The 26,189-nt window shown below is 64.5% G+C and overlaps 5 protein-coding genes across 5 annotated transcripts; 2 read left to right on the top strand and 3 right to left on the bottom strand.

The window, feature by feature from the left end:
- Window positions 1-259: 259 nt before the first annotated feature.
- On the bottom strand, window positions 260-4,525 carry PFL1_03129 (uncharacterized protein; the record flags this gene model as incomplete). Its single annotated transcript, XM_007880645.1, has 1 exon — window positions 260-4,525. The coding sequence occupies one exon, from the start codon at window positions 4,523-4,525 to the stop codon at window positions 260-262; it is 4,266 nt and encodes a 1,421-aa protein (XP_007878836.1).
- Window positions 4,526-5,385: 860 nt separating this feature from the next.
- On the top strand, window positions 5,386-9,761 carry PFL1_03128 (uncharacterized protein; the record flags this gene model as incomplete). Its single annotated transcript, XM_007880644.1, has 4 exons — window positions 5,386-7,988; window positions 8,600-8,615; window positions 9,032-9,090; window positions 9,668-9,761. 4 exons carry the CDS (start codon window positions 5,386-5,388, stop codon window positions 9,759-9,761), a joined length of 2,772 nt encoding a protein of 923 aa, XP_007878835.1.
- Window positions 9,762-10,650: 889 nt separating this feature from the next.
- On the bottom strand, window positions 10,651-12,457 carry PFL1_03127 (uncharacterized protein; the record flags this gene model as incomplete). Its single annotated transcript, XM_007880643.1, has 8 exons — window positions 10,651-10,809; window positions 10,939-11,121; window positions 11,211-11,296; window positions 11,394-11,463; window positions 11,601-11,955; window positions 12,050-12,141; window positions 12,249-12,306; window positions 12,405-12,457. The coding sequence occupies 8 exons, from the start codon at window positions 12,455-12,457 to the stop codon at window positions 10,651-10,653; spliced, it is 1,056 nt and encodes a 351-aa protein (XP_007878834.1).
- Window positions 12,458-13,512: 1,055 nt separating this feature from the next.
- On the top strand, window positions 13,513-14,557 carry PFL1_03126 (uncharacterized protein; the record flags this gene model as incomplete). The annotated part of the gene is made up of 5 exons (XM_007880642.1): window positions 13,513-13,530; window positions 13,639-13,740; window positions 13,835-14,251; window positions 14,361-14,452; window positions 14,542-14,557. The coding sequence occupies 5 exons, from the start codon at window positions 13,513-13,515 to the stop codon at window positions 14,555-14,557; spliced, it is 645 nt and encodes a 214-aa protein (XP_007878833.1).
- A 623-nt stretch (window positions 14,558-15,180) lies between these two features.
- Window positions 15,181-16,258, bottom strand: PFL1_03125 (uncharacterized protein; the record flags this gene model as incomplete). The annotated part of the gene is made up of 2 exons (XM_007880641.1): window positions 15,181-15,341; window positions 15,463-16,258. 2 exons carry the CDS (start codon window positions 16,256-16,258, stop codon window positions 15,181-15,183), a joined length of 957 nt encoding a protein of 318 aa, XP_007878832.1.
- Between the last annotated feature and the right edge of the window lie 9,931 nt (window positions 16,259-26,189).

Here is a 26,189-nt window from a genome sequence, read left to right as displayed (position 1 = left end):
GCACGGCCGCTCCTTCCATCTCTCCGAGCACCGTCGCGATCTCGACGCGTTTCCTCGTCGATGCTATGCCAGGCTACCGCCTCTCCTACTCAGACGACGCAATCAGGGAGAACACGAGACTCGGTTGATTTTTCAAGGTCGAGCTTGGAAGCATCTACGACAATCTACAGGCACCACGACGACGGGGGCGGGGACACGAAGGCGAGACCAGGGTGGCTGGCCGCGCGGGTGCAGGCGCGACCGGGGCGATGCAGGGGGTTCAGGCCGAAGAAGAAGAAGCCGTGGTCTGCTGGTTGGCCGCGACCCACCTGCGGGCATTCTCAAACATCCTGAACCAGGGGCCCTTGCCCTTCCACGTGCCGGACGAGGGAGGGGCCCAGCTCATCGACGACAGCGCCACGCCGCGTTCCGGGTGCGGCATGAGGCTGAGCACGCGCCCGCCGAGGGCCGAGAGCGCCGTGACGCCGTCCGGCGAGCCGTTGGGGTTGAGCGGGTAGCGCTGGTCGACGTAGCGCATCGCCACCATACCCTGCTGCCGGCACGCGGCCAGGTCCGAGTCGGAGCGGAACGATGCCCGTCCCTCGCCGTGCGCGATAATCGCAGGCAGCACGCTGCCCGCCATGTCGCGCAAAAAGATGTTGGTGCTCGCCTCGGCCGTGATCTCGACGGTCGACAGGCGGCCCTCGAACCGCCCGCTCTCGTTGGTCTTGAACAGCGGCCAGCTCTCGGTGCCCGGGATGAGGCCGGCGCGCGCCAGCTGGCTCAGCAGCTGGCAGCCGTTGCACACGCCCAGCGCAAACGTGTCGGCCCGCTGGAAAAAGGCCTCAAACTCGCCGCGCACCGTCGGGTTGAGCAGGATCGAGTTGGCCCAGCCGCTGGCGGCGCCGAGCACGTCGCCAAACGAGAAGCCGCCGCACGCGGCCAGGCCGACAAACGACGACAGCGACACCTGGCCCGAGACGAGGTCCGACATGTGCACGTCGACGGCGCAGAAGCCGGCGCGCGTGAAGGCCCACGCCATCTCAATCTGGCCGTTGACGCCCTGCTCGCGCAGGATGGCCACCTTGGGCCGGCCCTCGAGCGGCGCCGTGGCGAGCGGTCCCAGGACGTCTTCGGCGGGCGAGTAGGTCAGGTCGTAGCGCAGGGCGGCGGCGCCCTCTTGCTCGTCGGTGATGAGGCTGTACTCGGTCTTGGCCAGCTCCGGGTTGTCGCGCAGCGCCTGCATCCGGAACGACGTCTCGGCCCACGCACGCTGCAGCTCGGCCCGCGAGGCCGACAGCAGCGGCTGCGAGCGCGACACGACGCTGATGGTCTGCGAGCCGGGCGTCACGCGTCCGACAACGTGCAGCGCGCTCGAGGGGACGCCGGCGGCGGTGAAGACGGTCGAGACCGCCTTGACGTCGCTCGCCTTGACCTGGAAGACGGCGCCGAGCTCCTCGTTGAAGAGCGACGCGACGGGATCGCGCACGGCCGGGTCGATGGCGTCGAGGAAGATCTCGGCGCCAACGTGGCCGGCGAAGCACATCTCGAGCACCGTCGTGACGAGACCGCCGTCGGAGCGGTCGTGGTAGGCGAGCACCAGGCCGCCCTCGTCGCGCTTCTGGACGCGGAGCTGCTTGAGGGTGGCGCACGCCTCGAAAAAGGCGCGCAGCACGGCAGCGTCCTCGACGTCGGGCGCCTCGTGTCCCAGCTCGCGGAAGACCTGGGCCAGGGCCGAGCCGCCCATCCTCTGCTTGCCGCCGGCCAGGTCGACAAAGAGCAGCACCGTCTCGGCGCCGACATCGGTGCGCAGCTGAGGCGTCCAGGTGTGCGAGATGTCGTCGACCGGGGCGAACGCGGTCACGGTGAGGCTCATGGGCGCCGTCACCTCGCGCTTGTCGCCGTCGCGCTCGCCCTCCCACGCCATCTTCATCGACATCGAGTCCTTTCCGACGGGGATCGCCAGCCCGAGCTTGGGGCACAGGTCGAGGCCGACGGCCTGGACCGCCTCGTACAGGCGGGCGCCCTCGTCCGAGTGGCTGGCGGCGCACATCCAGTTGGCGCTGAGCTTGATCCGCTCCAGCTTCTCGACGCTGGCGGCAGCGAGGTTGGTGAGGGCCTCGGCCACGGCCATCCTCGCCGACGCCGCGGCGCTGATGAGGGCCAGCGGCGTCCTCTCGCCCGAGGCCATCGCCTCGCCCGTCAGGCTCTCGTCGAAGCCGTACGAGGTCCGGGTGACGGCCACGTCGGCGACGGGCACCTGGTACGGGCCCACCATCTGGTCACGGACTACGAGGCCGGTGATGCTGCGGTCGCCAATGGTGATGAGGAAGCTCTTGGAGGCGACGGTGGGGAGGTGGAGCACGCGGTTGAGGGCCTCGGCCAGCAGCTTCGGCGGCTCGTCCTTGATCTCGGGCAGGTACGTGGCCAGGGTGGTGTCAAACGGCCTGCGCGGCGGCTGCTTGGACTGGGCCTGCCGAGCGATCTTGGGCGGCTTGCCAAACAGGATGGGCATCGGCAGGTCGATCGGGTTGCCGCCGAGCAAGCGGTCGGTGACGACCAGCTTCTCCTCGACGGTGGCGCGGCCGACGACCGAGTAGGGGCACCGCTCGCGCTTGGCGATGGCCTCGAAGCGCGGCAGGTCCTCGGCGCTGACGGCCAGGACGTAGCGCTCCTGAGACTCGTTGCACCAGATCTCCATCGGGCTCATGCTGGGGTCGTCGACGAGGACGTCGCGGATCTCGAAGCGGGCGCCGAGGCCGGCGTCGTGGACGAGCTCGGGCAGGGCGTTGCTGAGGCCTCCGGCGCCGACGTCGTGGATGCTCTGGATGGGGTTGCCCTGGCCGACGACGCCCTCGATCGACTCGGCGGCGTCGTTGAGCGCGGTGCAGGCGTCGATGACCTGCTGGCATCGCCGCTGCATCTCGGGGTTCTCGCGCTGCACGCTGGCAAAGTCGAGGTCGGCGCGCGAGGAGCTGCCGCTCGCCATCGACGACGCAGCGCCGCCACCCAGGCCGATGAGCATGCCCGGGCCGCCGAGCACGATGATGGCGGCGCCCGGCGTGATGCGCGACTTGAGCGCATTCTTGGGACGGACGTTGCCCAGGCCGCCGGCGAGCATGATGGGCTTGTGGTAGCCGCGGACCTCGTTGGCGCCCTCGGCACCCTCGACGGGCACCCGCTCGCACCACGTCCTCCAGAAGCCGCCGAGGCCCGGTCGCCCGAACTCGTTGTTGAAGGCGGCGCTGCCGAGCGGCGCGTCGGTCATGATGTCAAACGCGCTCGAGACGTGCGAGGGCTTGCCGTAGTCCTCCTCCCAAGGCTGACGGCCCTCGCCCTCGAGCAGCAGGTTGCTCGTCATGAAGCCGACCAGGCCCGCCTTGGGCTTCGAGCCCCGCCCGACGGCGCCCTCGTCGCGGATCTCGCCGCCGGATCCCGTGGCAGCACCCGGGTAGGGCGAGACGGCCGTCGGGTGGTTGTGGGTTTCGACCTTGGCCAGGAAGGGCATGGGCTCCGTCGTGCCGTCGTAGACCTGCAGGGCGGCCTTGCCGTCGGACCCGGCCCCGGGCCCGGCGCCTCGTCCGAGGGTGCGCGGGCTGGGAGCGAAGCGGGTGGCCTCGTAGCCCTCGATGACGGCGGCATTGTCGGAATAGGCGCTGATGGTGTGCTGCGGGTGCAGCTTGTGGGTGTTGCGGATCATGCCGAAGAGGGTGTTGGGCATGGGCTTGCCGTCAATGGTCCAGTCGGCGTTGAAGATCTTGTGTCGGCAGTGCTCCGAGTTGACCTGGGCGAACATGAAGAGCTCGACGTCGGTCGGGTTGCGACGCAGCGCGCCCTCGCCCTGGTCCTTGCCGGCGACAAAGGCGTCGACGAGGTAGTCGATCTCGTCGTTGGCCAGCGCCAGGCCGAGCTTGTCGTTGGCGTCGACCAGCCTCTGCTTGGCCACCTGGCGGTCCGAGGTGCCGTCCTGTCCCAGCAGGTCCACCTGCTTGAGCTCGCCCGGGCTGGCCTTGTGGAAGAGGGCCTCGCCGGTGGGGGGCACCGCCGAGATGAACTGCGTCATGCGGTCGTGGAAGAGATCCTGGATGCTCTGCACCTCGGCCGGCGACAGCGGCGACGACGACCTGAGCACGAAGGCGGCGCCCCGCTCGATCCTCGAGACGTGCTCGTGCAGCGTGCACATCTTGGCGATCTCGGTGGCCTTGCTGGACCAGGGCGAGATGCTGCCCGGGCGAGGCAGCACAAACAGGACGGTGGCGTCGCCCGATGCGCCGGCGCTTCCGCCGCCCTGGAGCGCCTGCTGGACGCGCTGACGGGTCTCGGGCAGGTCAAAGTCGTCGCCGTAGGTGAGGAGCGTGTCGAGCACCTTCCTCTGGGTCGATGCAGCGTCGGCGAGGGCGGCCTCGGCCTCGGCAGTGGTGGGGTTGACGTGGTGGGTGAAGAGGGCGTCGAGGGACTCGAGCTTGGCCACCTTGGCCTTGGCGGCCTCGAGCAGCTGCGCCCGCTTCGAGGGCTGGAACAGCGAGGAGCCGACAAAGTTGAGCATGCTGGGCGTTTGGTCGACGGATGATCCGAAGTGGCGGCAGCAAAGATGGACGGGCAGGCGTCGGCTTGGATCCCGACGTCAAAAGGTGGCAGGGTGGTGGCCGTGCGATCAACCTTGTGCTGTCGTCCCGTTGCAGGCCAAGGCGGCAAGCGATCAGAGAGAGAGCAGAGTGGGCAGGCTATTGGCAACCTGAAGAGGCTGGCGAGAACACGAGGAGGCGGGATCGGTGGGACAGCCCAACCAAGAAGAGCAAGAAAGAGGAGCGAAAGCGTGAGCACGGCCGGGGATGTCGCAGCCCAGCCAGGCCCGCACAGGGTTTGCGTCGTCGGACAGGCAGGCAGGCAGGCGGGGCTCCCCCGCCCGGAAGAAGCAAGCTCAATTTTTTCCCAGCTGCCTGGCCCTCTAGCCGGCAGGGCGTGACTCGCCGGCATGCTGCCCGCTGCAGGCCAGGCCTGACCAGGCTGGCCAACGACGAGGGAAAGATTCCCGTCTTCCGAGGAAGACGCAGGTCTGCTCGGGCCAACCGCCGCCGGTGCCCCTTGGACAGGCACCAGGCTAGGCTGGCCGGCTCGCTTTTTTCGCCGCGCCTCGACCCTTATCGCAAGACCAACACCACCGCCTCGCCTCGTCGTTCCGGCACCTCTTTCCCCGCACGTCGCCATCGCGGATCCCAGATCGGACCCACACAACACAAGGCGGATCGCCCGACCTATTGCTGTCCTAAGAGAGACCTCGTTGCGTACGCGCCTCGCCAGCTGAGCATTCGAGGATCTTCCCCGCAAGGTCCATCTCGGGCGCACTCAAAAACCTCTCTTTCCCGCCTCTGTCTTTCTCGTCTGAGCCTCCCTCGCCCGCACAACATGGCACCCAAGGTCGACGTTAACGACCCTGAAAATGCTCGGCTGCTCGAGCTGTTTGCTTCGATCTCGCTGACCGGGCCAAAGGCGATCGACACGCTCAACAACCCCAAGCACACCGCCGCCATCGAGGCAGCCATCCAGCACCATCAGCTCGCCTCCAAGAACCTCGATGCCAAGACCTCGACGCTCGTCGTTGCCGCAGCGACGGCCAAGGACGCCACCGATGCGACAAGGCGCAGCTATGTCATCGAGCGCGTCCTCGACGGCAGCCTAAAGTCGGCCGATCAGATCAACGCGGCCTACAAGTTCCTCGAGAGCAGCGGCGGCAACCCTGACAAGGCCGCGTTCGACAGGGAGTGCGGCGTCGGCGTCACCGTCAGCCCGGAGCAGTGCCGCGCTGCGGTCGACTCGTACATCGCCGCCAACCAGGCCGACATTGACGCCGTCGAGGGCTGGCCCAAGCTCAGCGGCATCCTCGCCGGCGTCAAGACGACGCCCGAGATGCGCTGGGCCAACGCCATCGACATCAAGAACGCCGTCGAGGCGGCACTTCTGGAAAAGTACGGGCCCAAGAAGGCGCCCGCGCCCAAGGAAAAGGGCGCCAAGAAGGCCAACGCGGCAAAGGCCTCGGCCAAGGACGGGCCCGCCAAGGAGGCCGCAGCAGCCAGCGGCACCGTCGACCCGGATGCCATGTTCAAGGAAGGCTTCCTCGCGGCCCTCCACAAGCCCGGCGAGAACCCGCAGATCAAGCCGGAGCTGCGCGAGCAGCACCTGGCTGCGACCAAGGGCATGGTCATGACGCGCTTCCCGCCCGAGCCCAACGGCTTCCTGCACATCGGCCACTCGAAGGCGATCGCCATCAACTTCGGCTACGCCCGCTTCCACGGCGGCCTCACCTACCTCCGCTACGACGACACCAACCCCGAGGCCGAGGAGGAAAAGTACTTTGAGAGCATCCTCGAGATGGTGCGGTGGCTCGGCTTCGAGCCGTTCAAGATCACCTACTCGAGCGACTACTTCCAGCGCCTCTACGACCTCGCCGTCGAGCTCATCAGGCGCGGCAAGGCCTACGTCGACCACTCGACCGGCGACGAGATCAAGGAGCAGCGCGGAGGCCCCGAGCGAGGCCCGCGGAAGCCGAGCCGGTACCGCGACCGCCCCGTCGAGGAGTCGCTCCGGGAGTTTGAGGACATGAAGAACGGCAAGTACGCGCCAGGGACGGCCACGCTGCGCATGAAGCAGGACCTCGAGAACGGCAACCCGCAGATGTGGGACCTGATCGCCTACCGCGTGCTCGGCGCCGTCCACCACCGCACGGGCACCGACTGGTGCATCTATCCGACCTACGACTTCACGCACTGCCTCGTCGACAGCTTCGAAAACATCTCGCACTCGCTTTGCACGACCGAGTTTGTGCTGTCGCGCGAGTCGTACGACTGGCTGTGCGACGCGCTCGAGGTGTACAAGCCCAGGCAGTCCGAGTACGGCCGGCTCGACCTCGAGGGCACCGTCATGTCGAAGCGCAAGATCCTCAAGCTCGTCAAGGAGGGCCACATCGAGGACTGGGACGACCCGCGCCTCTTTACGCTCATCGCCCTGAGGCGGCGCGGCGTGCCTCCCGGCGCGATCCTCTCATTTGTCAGCGCGCTCGGCGTCACGTCGTCGCAGTCGACGATCCAGATTACGCGCTTTGAGCAGTCGATCCGCCAGTACCTCGAGAGCACCACGCCCCGGTTGATGATGGTGACCAAGCCGCTCAAGGTGACCATCGAGAACCTGCCCGAGGACTTCTACCTGGAGCTCGAGAAGCCGCTGCACCCCAAGGTGCCCGAGATGGGCACCAACAAGATCCCCTTCACGCGCACCGTCTACATTGACGCCTCGGACTTCCGCAAGGTGGACTCCAAGGACTACTTCCGCATGGCGCCTGGCAAGACGGTGGGCCTGCTCCAGGTGCCGTTCCCCGTCACCTGCACGTCGTTCAAGGTCGACGACAAGACGGGCGAGCCGATCGAGGTGGTCTGCACCTACGGCGACGAGTCGACGCCCAAGCCCAAGACCTACATCCAGTGGGTCGCCGAGCACGCGGCCAGCGGCAGCCCCGTCCGGGTCGACGAGACGCGCATCTACCACCAGCTCTTCACCAGCGACAACCCGGCCGCCGAGGCCAACTACCTCGACCACATCAACAAGGACAGCCTCGAGATTGTGCCGGGCGCCTTCCTCGAGGTGGGTTTCTGGGACGTGGCGCGCAAGTCGATTGAGCAGGCGCGCAAGGAGGCCGAGGTGCGCACCAGGCACGCCGAGCAGGACGCGGCCAAGGCGCGCGCCCAGACCGACGTGCCCGAAGGCACCGGGGCGGGCGCTCCGCAGCGCAAGCCCGAGCAGCTGCTCGGCAAGGAGTGCGTCAGGTTCCAGGGCATGCGCACCGCCTACTTTACGCTGGACCGCCTCAGCGGCGACCTGGATCTGTTTGGCGACAAGTCGGACAAGAGCGGCAAGATTGTCCTCAACCGCATCGTCTCGCTCAAGGAGGACAGCAAGAAGGACGACAAGATGGCGCCCAAGAAAGGCAAGGGCGGCGGTGGCAACAACAACAAGAAGTAGGCAGCGGGCGTGCCGCTCCCCGCTCCCCATACCAGCGCAGCAGAGTAGTGACCGGCGGCCGGCGGGCGGGGCGTCCTCGACCGCCTGCTCCAAGCTGACATTGAGGCTACGGCTCGAGCATCGTCAGAGCGACCCTTGTACTACCACACACGTCCCGAGCCTGCATCGCAATACGCATCGTCATCGACAGTCGCGGCCATAGACCCGTGCCGACCGCAACCTGACGAGAGTCGGGGTGTGCCTCGGCCGAATTTGAGCGGAACCGAAAGCTTTTCGGCACGTGAGATGTCGTTCAGAAATAGAGGAATTCGAGCTCGGGTGCCCGATCTGCGCATCCGAAATTTTCGAGAGCCTGAGCGTGGCCTGGGCCCGCCTGGCTGAGCCAGCCACAAGGGCACCAGGCGAGGCCAAGCCAAGCCAGGCCAGGCCAGGCCAGGCAAGACAGGAAGGGCTAGCGCAGAGGTCGAGCCAGGCGGGTGGGTGGAAGCCCTGCCTCTCTGGCTGGTTGCGGGCGAGGGCCGCCCCACCGCACCGCGAGCCAAGCCGCCGCTGCCATCCCGCCCTCTCACCTTGACCTACACCATCCAACACCCACCCTCCCCTCAAGGCCCGTTGTCAAGATGGTGAGTGGCGCCATGACGGCCGTCGTGATGGCCGCATGGTGCGGCTACGGTGGCCATCGAGACCGATGCCGATGTAGGCGTCCTGCTGCCCGAGTGGTAAGAGCGAGGAGCGCTGACAATCTCGCAAAACACCCCCTATGCTGCTCCTATCCCCATGATCGCCTCGACGAACCTACGACGCTGCACCGCCACCGCCACACTTCTGATGCATCGACCGACCATCGCCACTTCGACGTCCTTCCCGTACCCCTCCGTTAACCCCCACCTCCCACACACCTTATCCTATCCCCCACCGATCGACCACGTCACGACCCCTCGTCGATCTCGCCTCGACTCTGCCACGATCCACCGCCGCCGCACCGAATCGCCTCCGCCTTCGCTTCGACCGGGCCTCGACCTACGATTGCGCCTCACAGCCTTCCCAGAAGTCTTTCCGCACCAAGGTCACCCTGGCCAAGGCTGCCAAGCAGAACCGGTGTGTATCCCTCCTCCGACTTGCCAACCGACCAGCCGACCGACCCTGCGACACGCCAGCCGCCGGACGCAGCACACGTTGTTCTGCAGCAGAGAGGCAGGGAGAGGGAGGAAGACGAAGTGAAGGCTGGAGGATTGGTTCACTTGTCCCCGATGGGACTACATATGATGGAGATAGGAAGCGAATGGGTCGCTCTCGGCATCTTGATGGGGATGACGGACTGGGGCTACATGGCCTCCTCAGCAATGGCGTCCCCATGGTCAGGCGCCACTCGAATTCCGGGGTGGTAGAGGACGGAACCTCTCCAACGGCCTTGCTGGAAGGGACAGGGCGAAAACGGTCGCAAGCCCGCCCTTGCTGGAGCTAGACGGGCGACATGATCTTCTCGGGTCAGGAGTGGATGGTTATGTGGGCAGATCTCCGTGTCTCTCTGCTGCGGACAACACCTGCGGCACCCAACCTGCGTCTCGGCGGCTGGCGGTCGGCGATCGGCAGTCGCACCATCCCACAGCAACCAGCACGCAGACGCTGACTCTCGCCTCACCTTGACCTCTTTCGACTCCGCGCGCACCTTCAGCCCCATCCCGCACTGGTTCCGCATGAAGGCGGACAACAAGATCCAGTACAACGCCAAGAGGCGCCACTGGCGACGAACCAAGCTCGGCCTCTAAACTGTTGGTATCACTCGTGGTGGCCGTTTCGGAGGGTATCGCGGCAGCGCGGCGGGCGAGCGGGGGACATAGATTGGGAGGGATGCAGCGTAGGGTGCCGTGGGGAAAGGAGCAGCGCTCGCTCGGCTCGTTCAGGGGACGCCCTCGACGGATTGACCACGGCGAATCGAGGCAAGCCGGCATCCGCATCCGCGCCAGACGAAAGACATACTGACCCTCCCTTTCTTCCTCTTCCTCTACCTCTCCTCATCCGCTACTCTGGCAAATCAGGTCAAACCCGACAGTTTTTCCAGGTCCCAGCTGCTCTGTTCGCCTCTACGCCCCCTCCTTTCTACCCACAAAACCACCCTCTCTCCCTGTACACCTATGATTCCGCCACCGCCCTCTCGGCTCTCGGCTCTCTCCCTCCATCTCTCTCTCTAGGCCGTCAGCCAGAGAGGACCGAGAGCGGTGTGGCTACTTCAGCAACCACAAAACTGCATCCCGCTCGATAGCGGGTGATCCAACCAGTCCAGACCAGGCCAGACCAGAACAGGCTCGATCAGGGCCCAGGCCCTCAGGGACCCGACGAAACGGCACAGAGGAGTCGAGCACGAGAGCTCTGCCCAGCAGGAGCAGGGAGGCTGACGACGCGAGGCCGAGGCAAGGAGAGCACTTGGGGATCATAAAAGGCGCCTAAGGTACAGGATTGCGTCGTGGGGAGGGGGAAAAAGGGCGTGCGGCGTAGAAGCAAGGGTCGCAAGGGGAAGCGGGGTCACGGTTGAAGTGCGGACAAAGACGAGGAGCTCAGAGCTGCATCGAGGCGCTCCGATGGCTTGGCTGCGGCGCATGGAGCGCCCACACTGCCCCCGGAACGTCTCGAGGGAGCGTCGCGGCGCCGATTGACGCCTCAGGCATCCGTCGACGCCTTGACGTCCTCCTCGGCCTTGGTGGATTCGGCCGTCGTGTCGGGTTCCGGCTTGTCTTCGGCGGGTGCCTCGTCCTGGGCCGGGGCATCCTGACTGGGGATGTCCTTCGTCTCTCCCTCGCTCTGCCTGCTGATGGTGGCCTGCAGTAAGCGGTCGCGGGAGTGCAGACGAGGCGGACCGGTTGCGAGGTGGTCGTCAGCACGGGCACAGTGCACGCCTCGGCGGGCCCGTCTTGGGCCAGCGCAGCCGGACGACGCGCGTCCACTCACCTGCCACTTGTTGTAGAGCGCCTCGGCCCTCTCCTTGAAATGGAACTCGTCGTCGCGGGGGATCTCGTCGAGCTGGACAATCTTCTTCATCACCTTGCCAATCTTCGAATGCTTGAGCTGGTCGAGCGTCATGTCGTCGTAGGCTTCGACCAGCTTGAAGGTCTCGTCGTTGGCCGGCATGTCCTGCGGTGCGGTCGCGCGATGGTGTTGGGTGCGCTAACTGTCAGCCACGGAAGTGCAAGTGAAACTGCCTGGCCGGGCCGGACACTCACCTCGCCCTGCAGGCCATCCTTGGCGGTCAGGAAGGCCCTTTGAAGCTTGTGGCGCCACTCCTTGACCATCTTGACCGCGGGATCCGCTGTTGCAGTGGATGCGCCGGTGACGGAAGAGGGCGGAGCAGCATTAGCCTTCGCACTCCGATCGGTCGCAAGGAGGGCCTACTTTCATTGACTCACAGTCCTCGTCTCCTTCTTGCTCGCCGTTGCTGGCCTTCTTGGCGTGGCTGCTGGGCTTGGCAGAGGCCTGCTGTCGCGGTCGAGAGGGGACGACAGGACGCATGTCAGTGTCGATGCTTGCGCCTCGCGACGTTTGAAGATGAAGCCTGGCTCCCAAATGCCATGGCGCGCGCGTTTCGAGAGCGGCCTGCCTTCCCGAGAACTCACCTTTGCCGCATCTGCCTTTGCGACCTTGGCCTTCTTCCGCTTGTCTACAGCGCTCTCACGAATCTTTCCGACACCGTCATCGTCGCGCTTTCGCTTCTTGGGGGCGACCTCCTCATCCTCGTCGCCCTCCTCCTCGAGCTGGTCCTCGTTCTCCTGCTCCTCTTCCTCGGCCGCCAGCTTGGCGTTTTCGTGCATTCGGACAATGTCGTTCTGCTCCTCGTTCCAGGCGAGGGGGTCGTTGCCGGCGCACTTGTAGGCGTCCTTGAGCTCGCCGCCCTTCTTTGATGGGTCGCGGATGTAGTTCTCGATCTGCTTCTGCGTAAGCTGCGAAAGATCGCGAGCGGTGGCAAAGTGGCTGAGCGGCACGAGGTGCGCAAAAGGGGGTTTGAAGCAATCAGCAGGCTGCGTCGCTGCGCAGGGCATCTCTACCCTTTCCCGGGAGCACTCACTAGTCCGCGGCGGGGAAGAAGCGGACGATGTAGTGATCGCGGGATCGCCTCTCCTTCAGGACGGCCTTGGGGACGTTTTCGTCGTCGACGATCTGGCAGCGACAAGAGGAAAGAGTTCAAGGCGGGATCTTGGATGAGCAGCCATCCACGCACATGCTCCGGAGCAAACAGCCGACGGTGGATCTGCTCTCTGACTCACGATACCAGGCCACGGCGGGTATCCCCTGACTTTTGCGAGGACGAGGTCGTTGGCATTGCTGCGAGGGATTCGCGGAGACGAAGAGGCAGAGAGGATCCGAGGGCAATGTCAGTCAGTTACGTGCGCGCTACGCAAGTCGAGGTGGACAGTACGTACTACTTGGCAGGTGTGCCTCGGGCGGCAGCCTGGGAACCGGATCCAGGGCTCATGTTGGGGAGGTCCGTTGCGGTCGGGGAGGGAGTTTGAGCAGCGGCGATGTGGGGCGACAGACGGAGTCGATCCGTTGCGAGGTCCGGAGAGAAAAGGGGGTCCTTTGTTTGATGCTGCGGACGAAGGTTGCCAGACGCGCGGTAGGATCGATGGAGACGGCGCGAGGTGGGTGTAGGTGGTGGAGGGAGGAGAGAAGGTGTCGATGAGGATGGCGTCGCGCGCTTCCCTCGGGTTGGGTTCGGGGCGGGGCGGGCGGTCTGGCCAGGCAAACCCTCTTTGGGTCCAGCCTGATCTGGCAAGGCCTGGCTCGATCCAGCTTCTCCACCGCAGGTTGGCCAGGCCAGCGCGCGCGTGAGCACCGTGCGCCATGTGCAGGCAGTCAGCAGCAGGGCCGCGGGCCGGGCCCGACTGGGCAGGCAGAGAAAGGCAGGCCAGGCCAGGCTCTGGCCTCGGCGGGCTGCCTGTCCCCAGCTCCACAGCGGTGGTCTGCACGCGACGCGCTCCAGGCTTTGGGCCTCAGGCAGGCCAGGCCAGGCAGGCCCCCAGCTGTCCCCGAGAGGGCTAGGAGGTGATCGTGAGGTGAGGTCGGCTCCGAAGGCTACTCCGCCTAATCCAGCGAGGCAGGCGCGGGCCCCCACTGGCCGAACCGCCGATGACGAGGCACCCTATATAAGCACAGGTACGCTCACCACCACCAACCTGCCTTCTGTCTATCCTCTCGACGCCACCGCCGAGGACCACTTGCTCGCACAAACATCGGTGCGCTCTCTGCTCCGAGCTCATCATCGAAGCGCCGCTTTGGCTCGATACCGCCCCCAACGCCGCGCGAGACTTTGTCGTAGCCCCTTAGTCCCCAGAGCAGTCGTCGCTCGCCCACATCCGTTGTTCCGACCGCCCTCGAGTCTGCGCCGCGTGGTCTTGCAGCCTCAGGTCTCTCGATCCCTCTCTTGCCGCTGTCGTGTGCCTTCGACGCCGTCGCAGCGCCCAGTTTGACGTTGCACAGGCCGGCCTGCCGCCTTTCCGAGTTGCACCGTGTCTGCCCCTCACAGTCGTCATGAGCAACAGGGTTGTGGTGAGTGGGGTTCGGGAACTCTTCCGTACCCACCTCGCGTTGCGTTCTGAGCAGGAACACTCGGCTCACGGCGCTTGTTGTCCTCTCTGCGCACGCCCCGACCAACAGTCACAGGTCTACCGGACCATTATCGACGATGTGATCAACAACGTGCGTCAGGACTTTGACGACATGGGCATCGAGAAGGAAGTGCTCGAAGAGCTGCAGCGTGTGAGTTGGCAACCATGTAGGGCGCCCTTCTACGATGCCTCTCCCCCTTCCATACTGAGTCTTGTCGCCTCGTCCTCCGACCGCATACGCGCAGTCGTGGGAGGCCAAGATCATTGCGACGCAGGTCGCCGAGTTCGATGGCGCCCCGTCACTCCCGCCGGTCAACTCTCGCTCATCGAAACAGGAACCGAAGAGCGAGGCCAAGCCGGACGTCAAGAAGGAGGACTCCAACGGCAAAGGCGACGAACGAGACGGCCAGCCGCGATCAAAGCAGGCAAAGGGCGACAACTCGGCAGACGTGGCCAGCGCCGTGGACCGCAGCACCTCGAACGGTCACGGCGCCGCGGCTTCAAGCAGCCAGGATGACCCGGCAGCCGCTGGCGAGAAGCGCAAGAGGCCGAGCGATGGCGACGAGATCGGCAGCGACCTCGACGACTCGGACGACGATGATGCCGACGGCGGCGTCGACGGTGACGGCAACGACGACATGCTCCTATGCCTCTACGACAAGGTGAGCCGGCGTTCAGTCCCCCTCCACATGCATGCAGATGCCGTCGGGCCGGGTTCTGACAAGCTGACACGGCCCATCCCGCCTCTGCTCTTCTCGTACCGTGTCGCAGGTCCAGCGAGTCAAGAACAAGTGGAAGTGTGTCCTGAAGGACGGCGTCGCCTCGATCGATGGCCGCGACTACCTCTTCACCAAGTGCAACGGGTGAGTCGCTGAGAGCCCTCTTGCTTGTTTGTCGACCAGACGTTGCGCGACGCTGACTCATTCACAACATCCTCTCCAATGACGCTCAGCGAGTTCGAGTGGTGACCCGCTCCTCCGGCCCAGTGGCCACCGCAGCTTCCGAACCGACCTTGGCCAAAACAAGCATCCAGCCTCGACCCTACCATCAGCATCCTCGACAACAGCGCAGCTTGCCACGCGGCGCGCGCATCTCGATCCAGCGCGGCTCGGCATATCAAAGGCGGGTTAGGACCCGAACCGCGACTTGTGCGGACGTCGTAGGCCCCGCTCGTCTCGTTCTCTCGAGCCAGCGGGCCTCGGCCACAACAGGGCGCGCCTGTGCCTCTGACCCTAACCCGGCATCCCCCTCATCTCCAGCACCAGCCAGCACCTGTACCATATACCTCACGGCCCACACACAGTTCCCATGTTTCCAAAGCAGCCTTCCCCCACTCTGTTGTCGAAACCAGCGCTCGAGGCACGCCGACCAGCAGTGAGTTTCGAGTCGAGATGAGCTGAGCTGAGCTCGGCCCAGGTGCAGTGACAGGGGTCGGAAGTTGTGCGTGCAGGGTGATCGGTATCGTACAAGGTCGGTCGGTCGTTCGGATGATCGAAGGAGATGCTGGGCAGAAAGTCGAAAAGTAGTGGATGGGCTCGCCGTCGAGCGGGTGCAAGGTCGGGAACGAGGGCGGGAAGCCGAGACGGCCTCGTCAGGCAAAGACGCTCTTTCTCGAGAGGACGTCTTCCTTTGCGTCGCTCTTGAGCTTGGCGCGCTTGGTCTTGAGCGCCTCGTTCTGGTTGACGCGCGTGGCAAACTTCTCGCCCTTTTCCTTGCGCAGCTGGTGGCGGATTGTGTTTGGCGAGATGTACTCTGCCACGGAGCAGACAAGGACGTGAGCCAGAGGGGACACGGAAGGTTAGCTGGCGCCCGCCGTTACGGGGCTGGTGCAGAGGGCCTGGCCAGATCGCCGCGCCGACGCCGCGATGCTCACCTGGGTTCTCAAACACGGTCGCGCCGCCAAAGCTGCCCTCAAAGACGCGGATGGGGCTCAGGACCATCCTGGGCCCGATTTCGACGAGCGTGGGCTGCTTGGCCTCCTGCTTTGGCCTCGACTTTTTGCCCTCTGCGCCCTCGGCCGCTGCAATCAGGGCCGTCGCGCCCGGGTCGTTTTCGATGATCTGGTAGTTGCGGAACCACACCTTGTTGTCGACGATGGAAAACGAGAGGACGTGGTCGACAAAGGGCTTGGAGCGCCGCGCGCCACGGGGCACGCCAAACATGTGGGTGAACATTTCCTTGATGAGGGTCCAGTGGGGCGACTCGTCGAACGCCTTGTCGAAAGAGAGGAGCGGCCGCGATCCCTTGAGGCAGTTGCCCGTCATCTTGAGCTCGTCCATGGTGTGAATGTTGTGCACGTGGAACTTGGCCGAGGGCCCGTTGGGCGTCTTGGAGGCCCACATGTAGAGGTCCTCTGCCTTGCGCGCCTCAAAGTAGAGGGTGTTGTTGCAGTTGTGCAGCTCGGCGAGCTCGTTGAGCAGGTGGAGCTGCGACTTGCTGTCGAGCTTCGAGTCCTTCTTCGAGTGGGGCATGAGCGTCTCGAGGTCGTTGATCAGGTGGCGCATCCGCGACGTGACGCCCCGCGAGGGCAGCATCAGCACGCGCTGCTTGTTGCGCCGGATGCCCGGCGCACCCTCGCCGTCGGCGGCCGCAGCACCATCGTCGGCCTTTCTCTTTCCCTTGTTGGCGACGCCGGCGCTCTTGGCAGCCTGTCGGTAGACCGAGGCCATGGCGGTCGGTGGTCGATGTGGCGGTGGCGGGTGGTGGCGGGAGCTGCGTAAAGCGGTACGGGCAGCGGCGGTCGAGCAGGGGAGCTGGGCGGTTGCTGGAGATGTCTAAGCGATGGCTGGCGAGCGTAGGGTGCGAGGATCAAGGCTGCGGTTCGATAGGTGGAGAAGGGCCAGGCCAGGAGCAGCGACGACGGCGAGGAGGCAGGGGGGACCGCGACAAGAAGAAACCCGCTTCGCCAGGGGCCAGCTTCCAAATTTTCGAGAGCCCTCTCCCAAAAAACTGCGGCCAAAGCATTACATAAGCGGCCCCTCGACCTGGCTTTTGGTCTTCGGTTCCGACTTAGAAACGGACGGGCCGGGATCGTACGTGGCCATTTGCAATTCGGGTCCGGGGGCTGCGTATTTGAAATTCTGGCCAGACGAGCGCGACGCAGCTGCTGCTTGCTGCTTGCCTGCTGGCAGGCTTGGCGTCTCGGGGTCCGAGGTGCTGGTGCGCATGAAACAAGGCTTGCCTGCCTGCCTGCTGGCCCTGCCTGCCTGCTGGCCCTGCCTGCCTGCTGGCCCTGCCTGCCTGCTGGCCCTGCCTGCCCAGGGCGGAGCTGAAACCACCACCGCCACCTGGGGCTCAGCTGGCAGGCAGGGCTGCCCTCGTTGCCTCATGGAAGGCCAAACAGGGTAGGTGGGCCCAAGGCCTGGTCCGCCACCCGCACCGCTTGTTCCCATGTCGTCTGCGACATCGAGCTCGACAGCGAGCGATTCAGGCAGACAAGCTGGCCAGCCAGGTCAGACAGCCAGACAGACCAAACAGATACCTGTAGAGCTCTCGCCTGCGCAGAGCAAGAATACGGTGTGGACAGCTGACGCGCCACCACCGCCATCCGTCGCCAGCGACGACGAGATCGAAGCCCAGCCAAGCCCCCCGAAACCGCGCGGGCCCTCTTGCCCGTGTGTCCTCCTGGCAGATGATCAGGCGATGTTTCGAGAACCCCGACTGGCATGGCTCATCCTTGCATTTTCATTGGGAGCGGGTGCGCCAAAGACGAGGAGGCTGAACCGTGGCGACCCGCTTGCGATGCGATGGAAGACAGCCGGGCAGGCAGCGCCCTGGCCACGGTCGCCTCGGGATGAGCTTCCAAGCTCGCCCCGCCTACTGTACCGCTTGCTTCCCCGTCGAACGAGCCGTCTTGACGGCCTCGACCGACGAACTCGGAGCCCGAGAAAAGGCCAAGACAAAAAGACCTGAGCGTATGTACCTTCAGCTCGCTCGCAGCCCGCCAGTCAGCACCGCGGTGCTATATCGAGCGACATGTCGGTCAACGTGGCGACAACCACCATGTTTCTCAAATCCAAGGGCCGTTCATGTCCGTCTTCGACCGCTGACCGCTGAAGCGATGGCAGACACCCTCGGTCGACATCTGTACGTCTGCATGGGAGCGAGGGCGTCGCCATCCACGTACACACATATGTGCAGATTCCGTAGCAGCCGCCACAGCTTCAAACGCGCGGGGTGGAACTCAGTCATGCCGACAACGTATCGTCTAGGTGCCAGGCGGAGCTGCCCTCGCTCTGTAGGCGACGGACGAATTGTTCTGCATCCCGCCGGCGCCGGTGCCTTCCCAGCTGTACATGATGGACAGATGGAAGTAGCCGACGACCGCGGTTCCAACCTCCTCGCATCGACACGGCGCGACACCTGCCTCTCGATGCGGCAGGCAAGACTGGATGCGGTCGGGTCATGGGTCGACGATCATGCTCAGCGACCTGGCGCCCGTGCGCGCGGCTTGCGGCCGTCTGACCTGGGCGCCTTCTGTCGGAACGAGGAGGAACGAGGTAGGGGGTCATCGAGGCTGGCGAAATGCGGAGAAGCTCGCTTCAGTAACATCATCGACCGAGTCGAGGCGAGACCGGATCAGGCCGCAGCACGCAGGCCTGGGAGCAAGAGGCCAAGGTAGGGCAGGTGGCTTTTGGGCATAACAGACGCGCAACGAGCGTGCTCAAGGGGCGAGGACGAGGTAGTTTTGCCGAAGCCACGATGCTCGGACCGGAGGAAGGGTTGCATTGCCGAATCCCCTGCCCTCTCCTGCCACTTTAGCCGGTCTCGCTCTCGCTCTCATCGCCACCGGCAACACCACCAGGATCGGAAACGGGGGCGCGCGCCCTCTCCAGGCCAAGCCTTATGATCGGGCCCAGCAGACCTGTTCTCTCTGGCCGTGCGCACTGTCGCACAGCATGCAAGCTCAGCGCACGCGTAACGCCTTCCCACGTTTGCGTCATGCTGTGAGCGTCTCGCCGGCGCCCGAGACCAATGATGATGATGCCCTCGTCCTCGCCACGTTTCGTGGACTCTTATCGGGATAGAGCATGGTCCTACCCCAGAAAGTTATTCCCGGAGCTACCGGCTGATCCCTTCCTGCAACGGTACAGCAACGTACTCACGTATTGACCGTGCAGTACCGGCAAGCACCGCGCCGCCGAGTCGAAGCTGCGTCGCGAAGAGAAGGCTCCACGCATGGGCCGGGTCGGGTCGCTGCGCCGCACCCCTGATCCTCGCCCGGTCGGGAAAACCACGGCGACTATCTCGCTGTTTTCGAGCTGGCCCCTCGGCGCGCAGCTTGATCAAGCCCACCGACAACCTTCCGAACCCATCCCGACCAGGCAATCGACCGCCGGCAACGCCTTTCGAGAGCATAGGCCGACAACGTGCCAGCTTGCACGCCATACAATGCGGCTGAATTCAGGAGGCGCTGTCAGCTGGCCGCATCGACGGGCATGGGAACGGACCAGGTCGGCGGCTCGGACGTCGCACCCGTCAGGCCAGACTGCGGACAAACGGCGAAAAGAGCGGCAAGCGCCACGTGGAGGTACCGACAGTGAAAAGCCCGGACCGGTCCGAATGCCAGCGCGATGCCCCGGTTGCCAGACAGAAGAGCCTGGCCGGCAAAAACACAGCCACCTTGCCCGTTGCCCGTAGCTTTCAGAATTGATCACGCTTCAGAGTCATCAGCGAATGTGAGAACGTCGTCGCGTGCCTGGAACAATAATGAGCGAGTGATACCGTAGATGCTACAGTACTGAAAGAAGATTGCCCTGTTTGGTGATCGCGATGACGTTGAGTTGAAATGGCGGCGGGCAGGGGGCCAGGGCCCACAGCCGGGACATGGCGCTGCGGCCTGAGTTGCGACAGCCGAGCGATTGGTGTGAAAGGGCAAACGAGCTTGCCAGCGAACAACCAAGCAGCGCAGGCGCAGACGAGGGAGCGGCAACTTTTTTCCCCCTTCGCCAGGGCAGCAAGGAGCGACAGGGACCTGGGTCCGCCACGACGCTGGGACGGCTGGAAGCTCTGCGAGAAACTTGGGGTGGCAAAGGCACATGTGTTTTTTATGCGGAAAAAGAGGCCAGACCAGGTGCGATAGGGACCGGCTGAGACGGAGATGGAGGGCGACGTCGACGACACCTCTCGCGACAACACCAGCAGGGCAGGAGGCAAGGGGGCCGAGTCGGGGCGGGCGGAAACAGGAATTTTAGACGAGCGACGTTTTTCGCCCGCCGACGCAGATTGACCGCGTGGTCGAGCGACTTCAGAGACCCGCCCGCTTGCGTGCGTGCGTCTCATGCGGATGACGACGGCCGCAGCATGCAGAAGCACCGCCGAGAGCTCCAGCTTGGCTACAGATACACCGTCGCAAGAGCGAGGGGTCGACGACGACGGCGACGACGACAAGACTCTACCCCTGCACGGGGCAGCAAGACTGTCGACTCAGACGACAACCGATCCCGAACCCCCGCGCCCGTTCTGCCTGGCCCCCGAAGCGCCAGCCATCAACAGCAAGCAGCCAAGCGCCGTACATACTCGTCGGGCCTCGGGCATTTCTGCGGCCGTCCGCCGCCTCTCGTCTGCCTGCCTGGGCCCCGTTGCACGACCACGCCCGGCCGGTGCCTGATCGACCGCCTCGAGTCGGGTTGCGCCCTCTCAACAGGCACAGCGAAGCCGAGCGGCCTTTGAATACGCTCTGGCAACCGCCGAGACGAGCCCCTTGAGATGGAACACGGCTTGCTGCAAGAGGCATGGATGTATGGCTGGCCACCCTTCTTGACGCCTCGATCAACAACGGGCAGCCTGCATCCTGCCGCACTGGCCTCTTGCTCATCGCATCACTGGTGCCTTGCTCTCGGCCCGTCGGCTGATCAGGGCCGAAAGAGTCGAGCGAGAGCTCAGTTGGCGTTGCAGCAGGTGGGTAAGGCACCAGGCAGTAGGTACCGTATGAACGGGAGAACGAGCCCGTTCTACGGTTTGCTTTTGCGAGCAAGAACAAGCGACCGTTGCCGAGATGCCCGCCCCTGCCTGGAAGGCGAAGCAGGAAACGGCAAAAGTCATAGCCGACGTCTTTCTTCCCCTCCCCCACCCTTTAGCCCTGGGTCTGCATCGACCATCTCTGGCAGCGAATGGAGCGGCGTCCATGGAAGATGAGCTGAGAGAAAATGATGACTCCCTCGACGCTAGCTCAAACGGTCAAAGCCAGATAGAAGTGGACCGACTGCCTGAAGTCCTGTTTCATATTCGTCATGGCTCTCGTCGACGAGGCTGTGTTTACACCCGCTGCAGTCTCTGAGCGATTTCGAGAAGCCCGGCGGGGAGGTCGAACCTGGGAAGGCCAGGCGACGCCACCGCCTGTCGAGCTGCCTGCCTGCCTGCCAGAAGGCTCGAGACGGCGAGAGCGTGGCGGCAGTGCAATATGCAGTGCTTCACATCGCCAGAGGAATCTGCGTCGATCTCGGCATAGCCGTTGTCGTTGCTAGCAGCCCGTTGTGTTCCCTTGCCCTTCTCTTGCAGCTCGGGCAGACACAAGGTCCATGCCGGGGTCCGCTTCCCCCGAGCACAGACAATCCAGCCGGCGCTCTTCGCCGCACCGCGATACAACCGGGGCCGCCCTCGTCAACAGATGGACGGATCTGGGGTGTCTCCGTGCCTCCTTTGCGGTGCCTGAACAACCTCGGCGAGTTGACGGCGACGGCGCTTTCTCGATAAGGCGTCGTGCTACCCGAGGCCTCCTTTGACGCCGAGGTGCGTTCAACTGTTGCCGGAGCCTTGCTCGCCTTCATGATCACGATCACTAACCCTCTATCAGCAAGAGTACCTCGCACCTTGGTGGTATCAGAGCAGACACGGATACCGAACCACTATTTCAAATTGCCTCGACGCTAGAACGGCGCAAGGCTTCTGCCGGCCGCCCAGGCGCCTGGCGCAGCGCCCAGGACGGATATGCGGCGTCGATCCACTGGGCTCAGCCCTCGAGTCTTGGCGACCGGTGGCGCAGAACAATCGGGTTTCAGCAGCAGCGACGGACGCCTGCCGGTGTCAGAAGGCGACGAGGCTAATCTCTCCCGCGACATCTCATCGAGCGTGATCAATAGGGGCGACTGTGAGCAGAGCGACTTGGCCGAGGAGAGGGCGCAGCTGGCCGTCTTATCCGAGGGCCGGCCGGCGTCCAGATTGCAGCGCCCGGTCCCGCGCCGCTCGCTTTCAGAACAAGAGACGCCAGAAGCAAGCAGGCGTGCCACGCCAGGCCTGCGGCCAGAAGAAGGCTAGGTGCGGCATGAGAAGGCTCTTCGGCGACCTTAGCGAGCGTCGCTCGCGTGGCATTTTCTCATCCAGGTTCGATCCCGGCAGGAACGACCGGACAAAAAAGAAGCAAGCAGCAGCAGCGGGTCAGGGGCCACGGTCTCTGGTGGTCGGGCGTGCGATACCGTGTACTGTACGCTGCGTCCTGAGGGTCATGTGCCGCCTTCAGCGGTGACCTGAGAGCCAGCCTGCCCGGCCTGCTCACACCCACCGCTTGCTGGCGATACGCCCGTGTGTCGCCTAGTGTCACGATAGCCTGCGATCCGTGCCTCGCTTCCTCAGATCTTCCTGCCGGCCTCTTTCTTTTTTTTTTGGCACCGCGGCTCCCGACCCACGATCGATCTCCCTGCCAGGAATGGTGTCGCTGTCTGGACCAGTCTCTGGCTGGCATGGCCGCGCCACCTGCATCAGGCTTGATCTTCCTGTTTTGCTCGCTCGCACGCCAACACGCCGCCTACGCCCGTGACCGACGGTCGATGAGCTTCCCGTGGGTGACGATACACCTGCGTTAGGAGGAGTTCGTGCCGAGCCACCCGATCTCGTTCCGATGAAGGCGGGCCAGCCTACCTCGCCTCCTCCTGGTCAGTGGCCCAAATGTCTCACCAGCACCGCCCCGGTACTTGCAGCGAGGTTCTTTTGCCACGAGGCGATCCAGAACATCACTCACGTTGGGAACGTCTGCGCATGGACCGAGGCAGGGGGGAAAGATCTCTCCTCGCCGGCAAACTGCTTTGAGGCCCCCGCCCCCCGACCGTGCCTCTGAAATTGAGCTTGAATTTCGCCACAAAAAAAGAAAAGTCGCCGGACGCAGCAGGAGCAGGCACATAACTTGCTGCGACCAGCTCATCGATGCTGTGCTCTGACCCCGACTGAGCCACGCTCACCCCTGGTCTGGGGCTGCGGGAAGTAGCCGCGGTCCGAACGAGGCGTCACCGTTCGGCTTGTATGTACAGTACGCTCCCTGCCTCGTACCTCGTGCCTCGGGCGTGTCGGAGTCTAGCGTGACTGTAGCCGCTCGAAGGCCACGAGAGCACAACGCCGCGCGGACGCACGCCAGAGTGCTTCTATTCCCGTATGCCTGCCTTGTTCCAGAGCTCGCCCCGGATGTACCGCTCGGTTGATGATGGCTGCCGCGGGCCTTCTCACAATCCCCCAGTCATCCATCGAAGGCACCCTGTCCGCACTCGTCGCACGCCGTGTACGGGTTGATCCTCACAGATCCCTAGCCCCGAATCACAGCCAAGTCCGCGTATCCTCTCCTCTCGGGCCTTAGCTGAGTGGTCTTACCAGGAAGCAAGCGGCCCGTCGCTGTCCGTTCTACGCAACGGGGCGCTGAGACGCTGACGGGCTCACGTCGGGGGCCTCATGTGCACCCTGTGCCGACGAGGGGCGTGTGCGAGCAAGCATGCTTTGCGATGCAATACGGACGAGGACGCTGCCTGCTTCGGCCGGCACGCTTCGATGGGCGCAATCGGCGGCGCAATAACGCTCGGCTTCTGCCAACGCTGCGTGCGAAGGAAGGAGGCAGCACCAGCCCCCTGTTCGGCGATACCCCTGACGTCGAAGCATGCCATGAAGGCGCGCGCCTGCCTGTATGAATCACCTGCCGTGGATCTGCCTGACCTTTTGTTCGAGCGGGGGTCCGCACACTCCCGCTTCATGCAAACCGTGTACGTTACGTATGTACTCGGAAAGATTCCTTCGAGCTCGCTCAGATTCCCGTCCGAGGTACGTACTACAGGTGCTGCACTGTGTTCAGAGCAAGTTGGCTCCTTTCTCCACCTACTCAGGTCGAACCATCGCAAGATGCGGCATGCGAGGCTGTCGTAGACGCTCCGCCCCTCGCGCTAGCTGTAAGTACGGGCAGCCGGTAGCTGAGCCGGCTGCTTCCCGTAGCTTTGCCGTGGATGCTCGGCCGCCCCTTTTTGAAATTCGGGGTGTTCCGTGCTCGGTGGGCCGGAAGCTTGTTCGACTCCGAACATGCCGCCCTGCGTGTCACTCACATGCCTTGCGTGGTCAAGCTTGCTTCTGTCATTATTATTGGCTCTCCATCGCCGCCCGTGACCTCGGCGACGATGCCAGCGAGCAATCAAACAAGCGCAAACGCCAGGGTCGGGACGATACCGGTAAGCTCAGCGAGACAAACAGCTGGCCTGGGCATCCGGGTACTTCTATAGCGTGTCATGAACGACGCCTGGCCAGTTGGCGCCTCGACCATTCTCGCTCGCTGCCTACTGAACGTGCGTGTGACCGATGGTCACCTCTCTGGTCGGGCACGGGGCCGGGTAAACGGGCCCTGGCGCTGAGTTCGGCTTCGACGGCTTTCCTGCCGTCGTCTTGAATGGCCGCCCGCCCGCCGGATGCCAGAGAGAGAGCACTCTCGCGTCCGCGTCCGTGAGGTGTGGGCCAAAATGGCGCACGGTGGGCTGTCCTTGCTTCATTTATGCTCGCCACGTCCCCGATGGCGTCCAAGCCGGATCGTGCACTGCTTATCGTCGAGCATCCCGGGTCGACGTCGATCCCGCCTCGTCTTTCATGGTCCCCACTGTGGACCAAGTGTCATGCGAGTGAAGAACTGTCGAAGCCGTCATCGCTGGCTGCGGCGGCGGCGGCGGGGACGGGCCGTGATCACGCCCATCTACCTGTCCATGAAACAGCAACCTTGCTCGACCCGCTGACCGACTGCGTGGCGTCGAAGCCTTGTCTCGGCACTTTGCCCGGTAACTGATTGCAGTGCAATCAGCCCCTTTAGCCGCGCCACCCATCATTTCCAGCGATGCGACGGCACGAGGGCGGCAGGTCCGCACTCCAACTTGCAGCCGTAGTTGATGATGGGGGAATGGACTGTCACGCACGCAGGCGCAAAGGCTGCTTTGGGAGCTGAGTTGAGCCTGCCGAGTTTCGCGGCCAACATACCTACTTACTGTACTGTAAAGTACTGACCAGCTGCTGCTTGCTTGGGCTCGATCTTGTAGGCTTGGATCCCAGTTTGGGGCGTGCAGTAGTCACAGAACGCTCAGAAGCGACACAGGCTAGGCCACGATCCCGTACGGCGGATCGCTCCTCTCGACTCCGCTACCGGTAGCCTCCCCGTAGGACTGGACTGCGGGCGAACACGAGGCCATGGTCGAAATTCGCCGTAGACCGAAGCATGCCCAGGCGAGGTGTCGTCGTTTGTCGCCCAGAGGCATCGCCAACGCAGTCTCCCGCCCGTGCCCGTACTGCCGGTCCATCGACGGCGCCGATGGCAGTGCAAGATTGTGCATGCCAGCGCTGACAACCGGTAGGTGGCTGCTTCCAGCCTACCTGCCTGAGAGTGTGGGTGCTACGAGGGCTGGATTGCTGCTACACAGGTAGATGAATGGGCCTACCGGCTTGCCTGCCTGCCTTCCGGGTTCGATCTCGGCGGCCGCCTTTTTCCGTTGCCAGGGCACGAGAGGCCTCGGGGCGATGCATCTGAGACACGCGAACTAGCAGCGCGCGAGGCAGACCAGCGAGCGGCCACGCAGGCAGGTAGGCTCCGGCGGGGCGCGGCTCGGCTTAAATGCGCACGCGGGCGGGCGGTACCACCGGATACGCTCCGAGCAGAAGCGGCCAACACCCGGGTTCTCGTCCAAGAGGCCGGTCCCCGCCCGATCGTCCCTTGGCGCAACAGTCGCCCTGGCCTCCTCTTCCTCTGCCGCCCGCCGCGCAGAGCCACTCGACGGCAGCCGTTGACCTGTGAAGAAGGTATTGAAGCTTCCTTCAGGTCCACGGAAAGATATGGGATGCAGCCGTAGGTCGAGGCACACACGTACTACCTGCCTTGGTCTGCCTCACGAAGAGAGCGAGAGCATCGACGAAATCGAGGGGGTGGCGGAGCATCGTCACACCCAGCCAAGCTCAGCTGGCAGGGAAAACTGGCAGGCAGGCAGGGCGGGCGAAGAGGCGCAAACCTGGACTTCCACGCTACCCTTTGCTGCGCCACACGTACTGGCCACCTGCGCATGCACGCGCGCACGCTCTCTGCAGCTGGCTCTCGATCTGCCTCCCCGCCTCCTCACCTGCTGCCCATCATCGAACGCGGGCCGGCAGGCAGCCAGATCCCGCGCCACTCTACCCGGATCTGGTCTGGTCCGGGCGGCCGGCACCTGCTGTGTCGCCCCCCACCCACAAGCACGCACGCGGAGGCACAAGCTAAGTCATGCAGCTTCCGCCCTTCTGATGCTAGACCTTGCCTGCCTGCTGGCTGCTTGCCTGGCCCAGCCGCTGCCCGCCGCCTTTCGGTCGGAACGCGCTGCATGCCTTTCATCTGCGACAAGCAAGCAAGCA

This window comes from Pseudozyma flocculosa (genome assembly GCF_000417875.1).
Source record: "Pseudozyma flocculosa PF-1 unplaced genomic scaffold scaffold00009, whole genome shotgun sequence".
Classification (NCBI taxonomy): domain Eukaryota; kingdom Fungi; phylum Basidiomycota; class Ustilaginomycetes; order Ustilaginales; family Ustilaginaceae; genus Pseudozyma; species Pseudozyma flocculosa.
The sequence above is the reverse complement of the archived record's forward strand: the minus strand, read 5'-3'. Positions and strand labels throughout refer to the sequence as shown.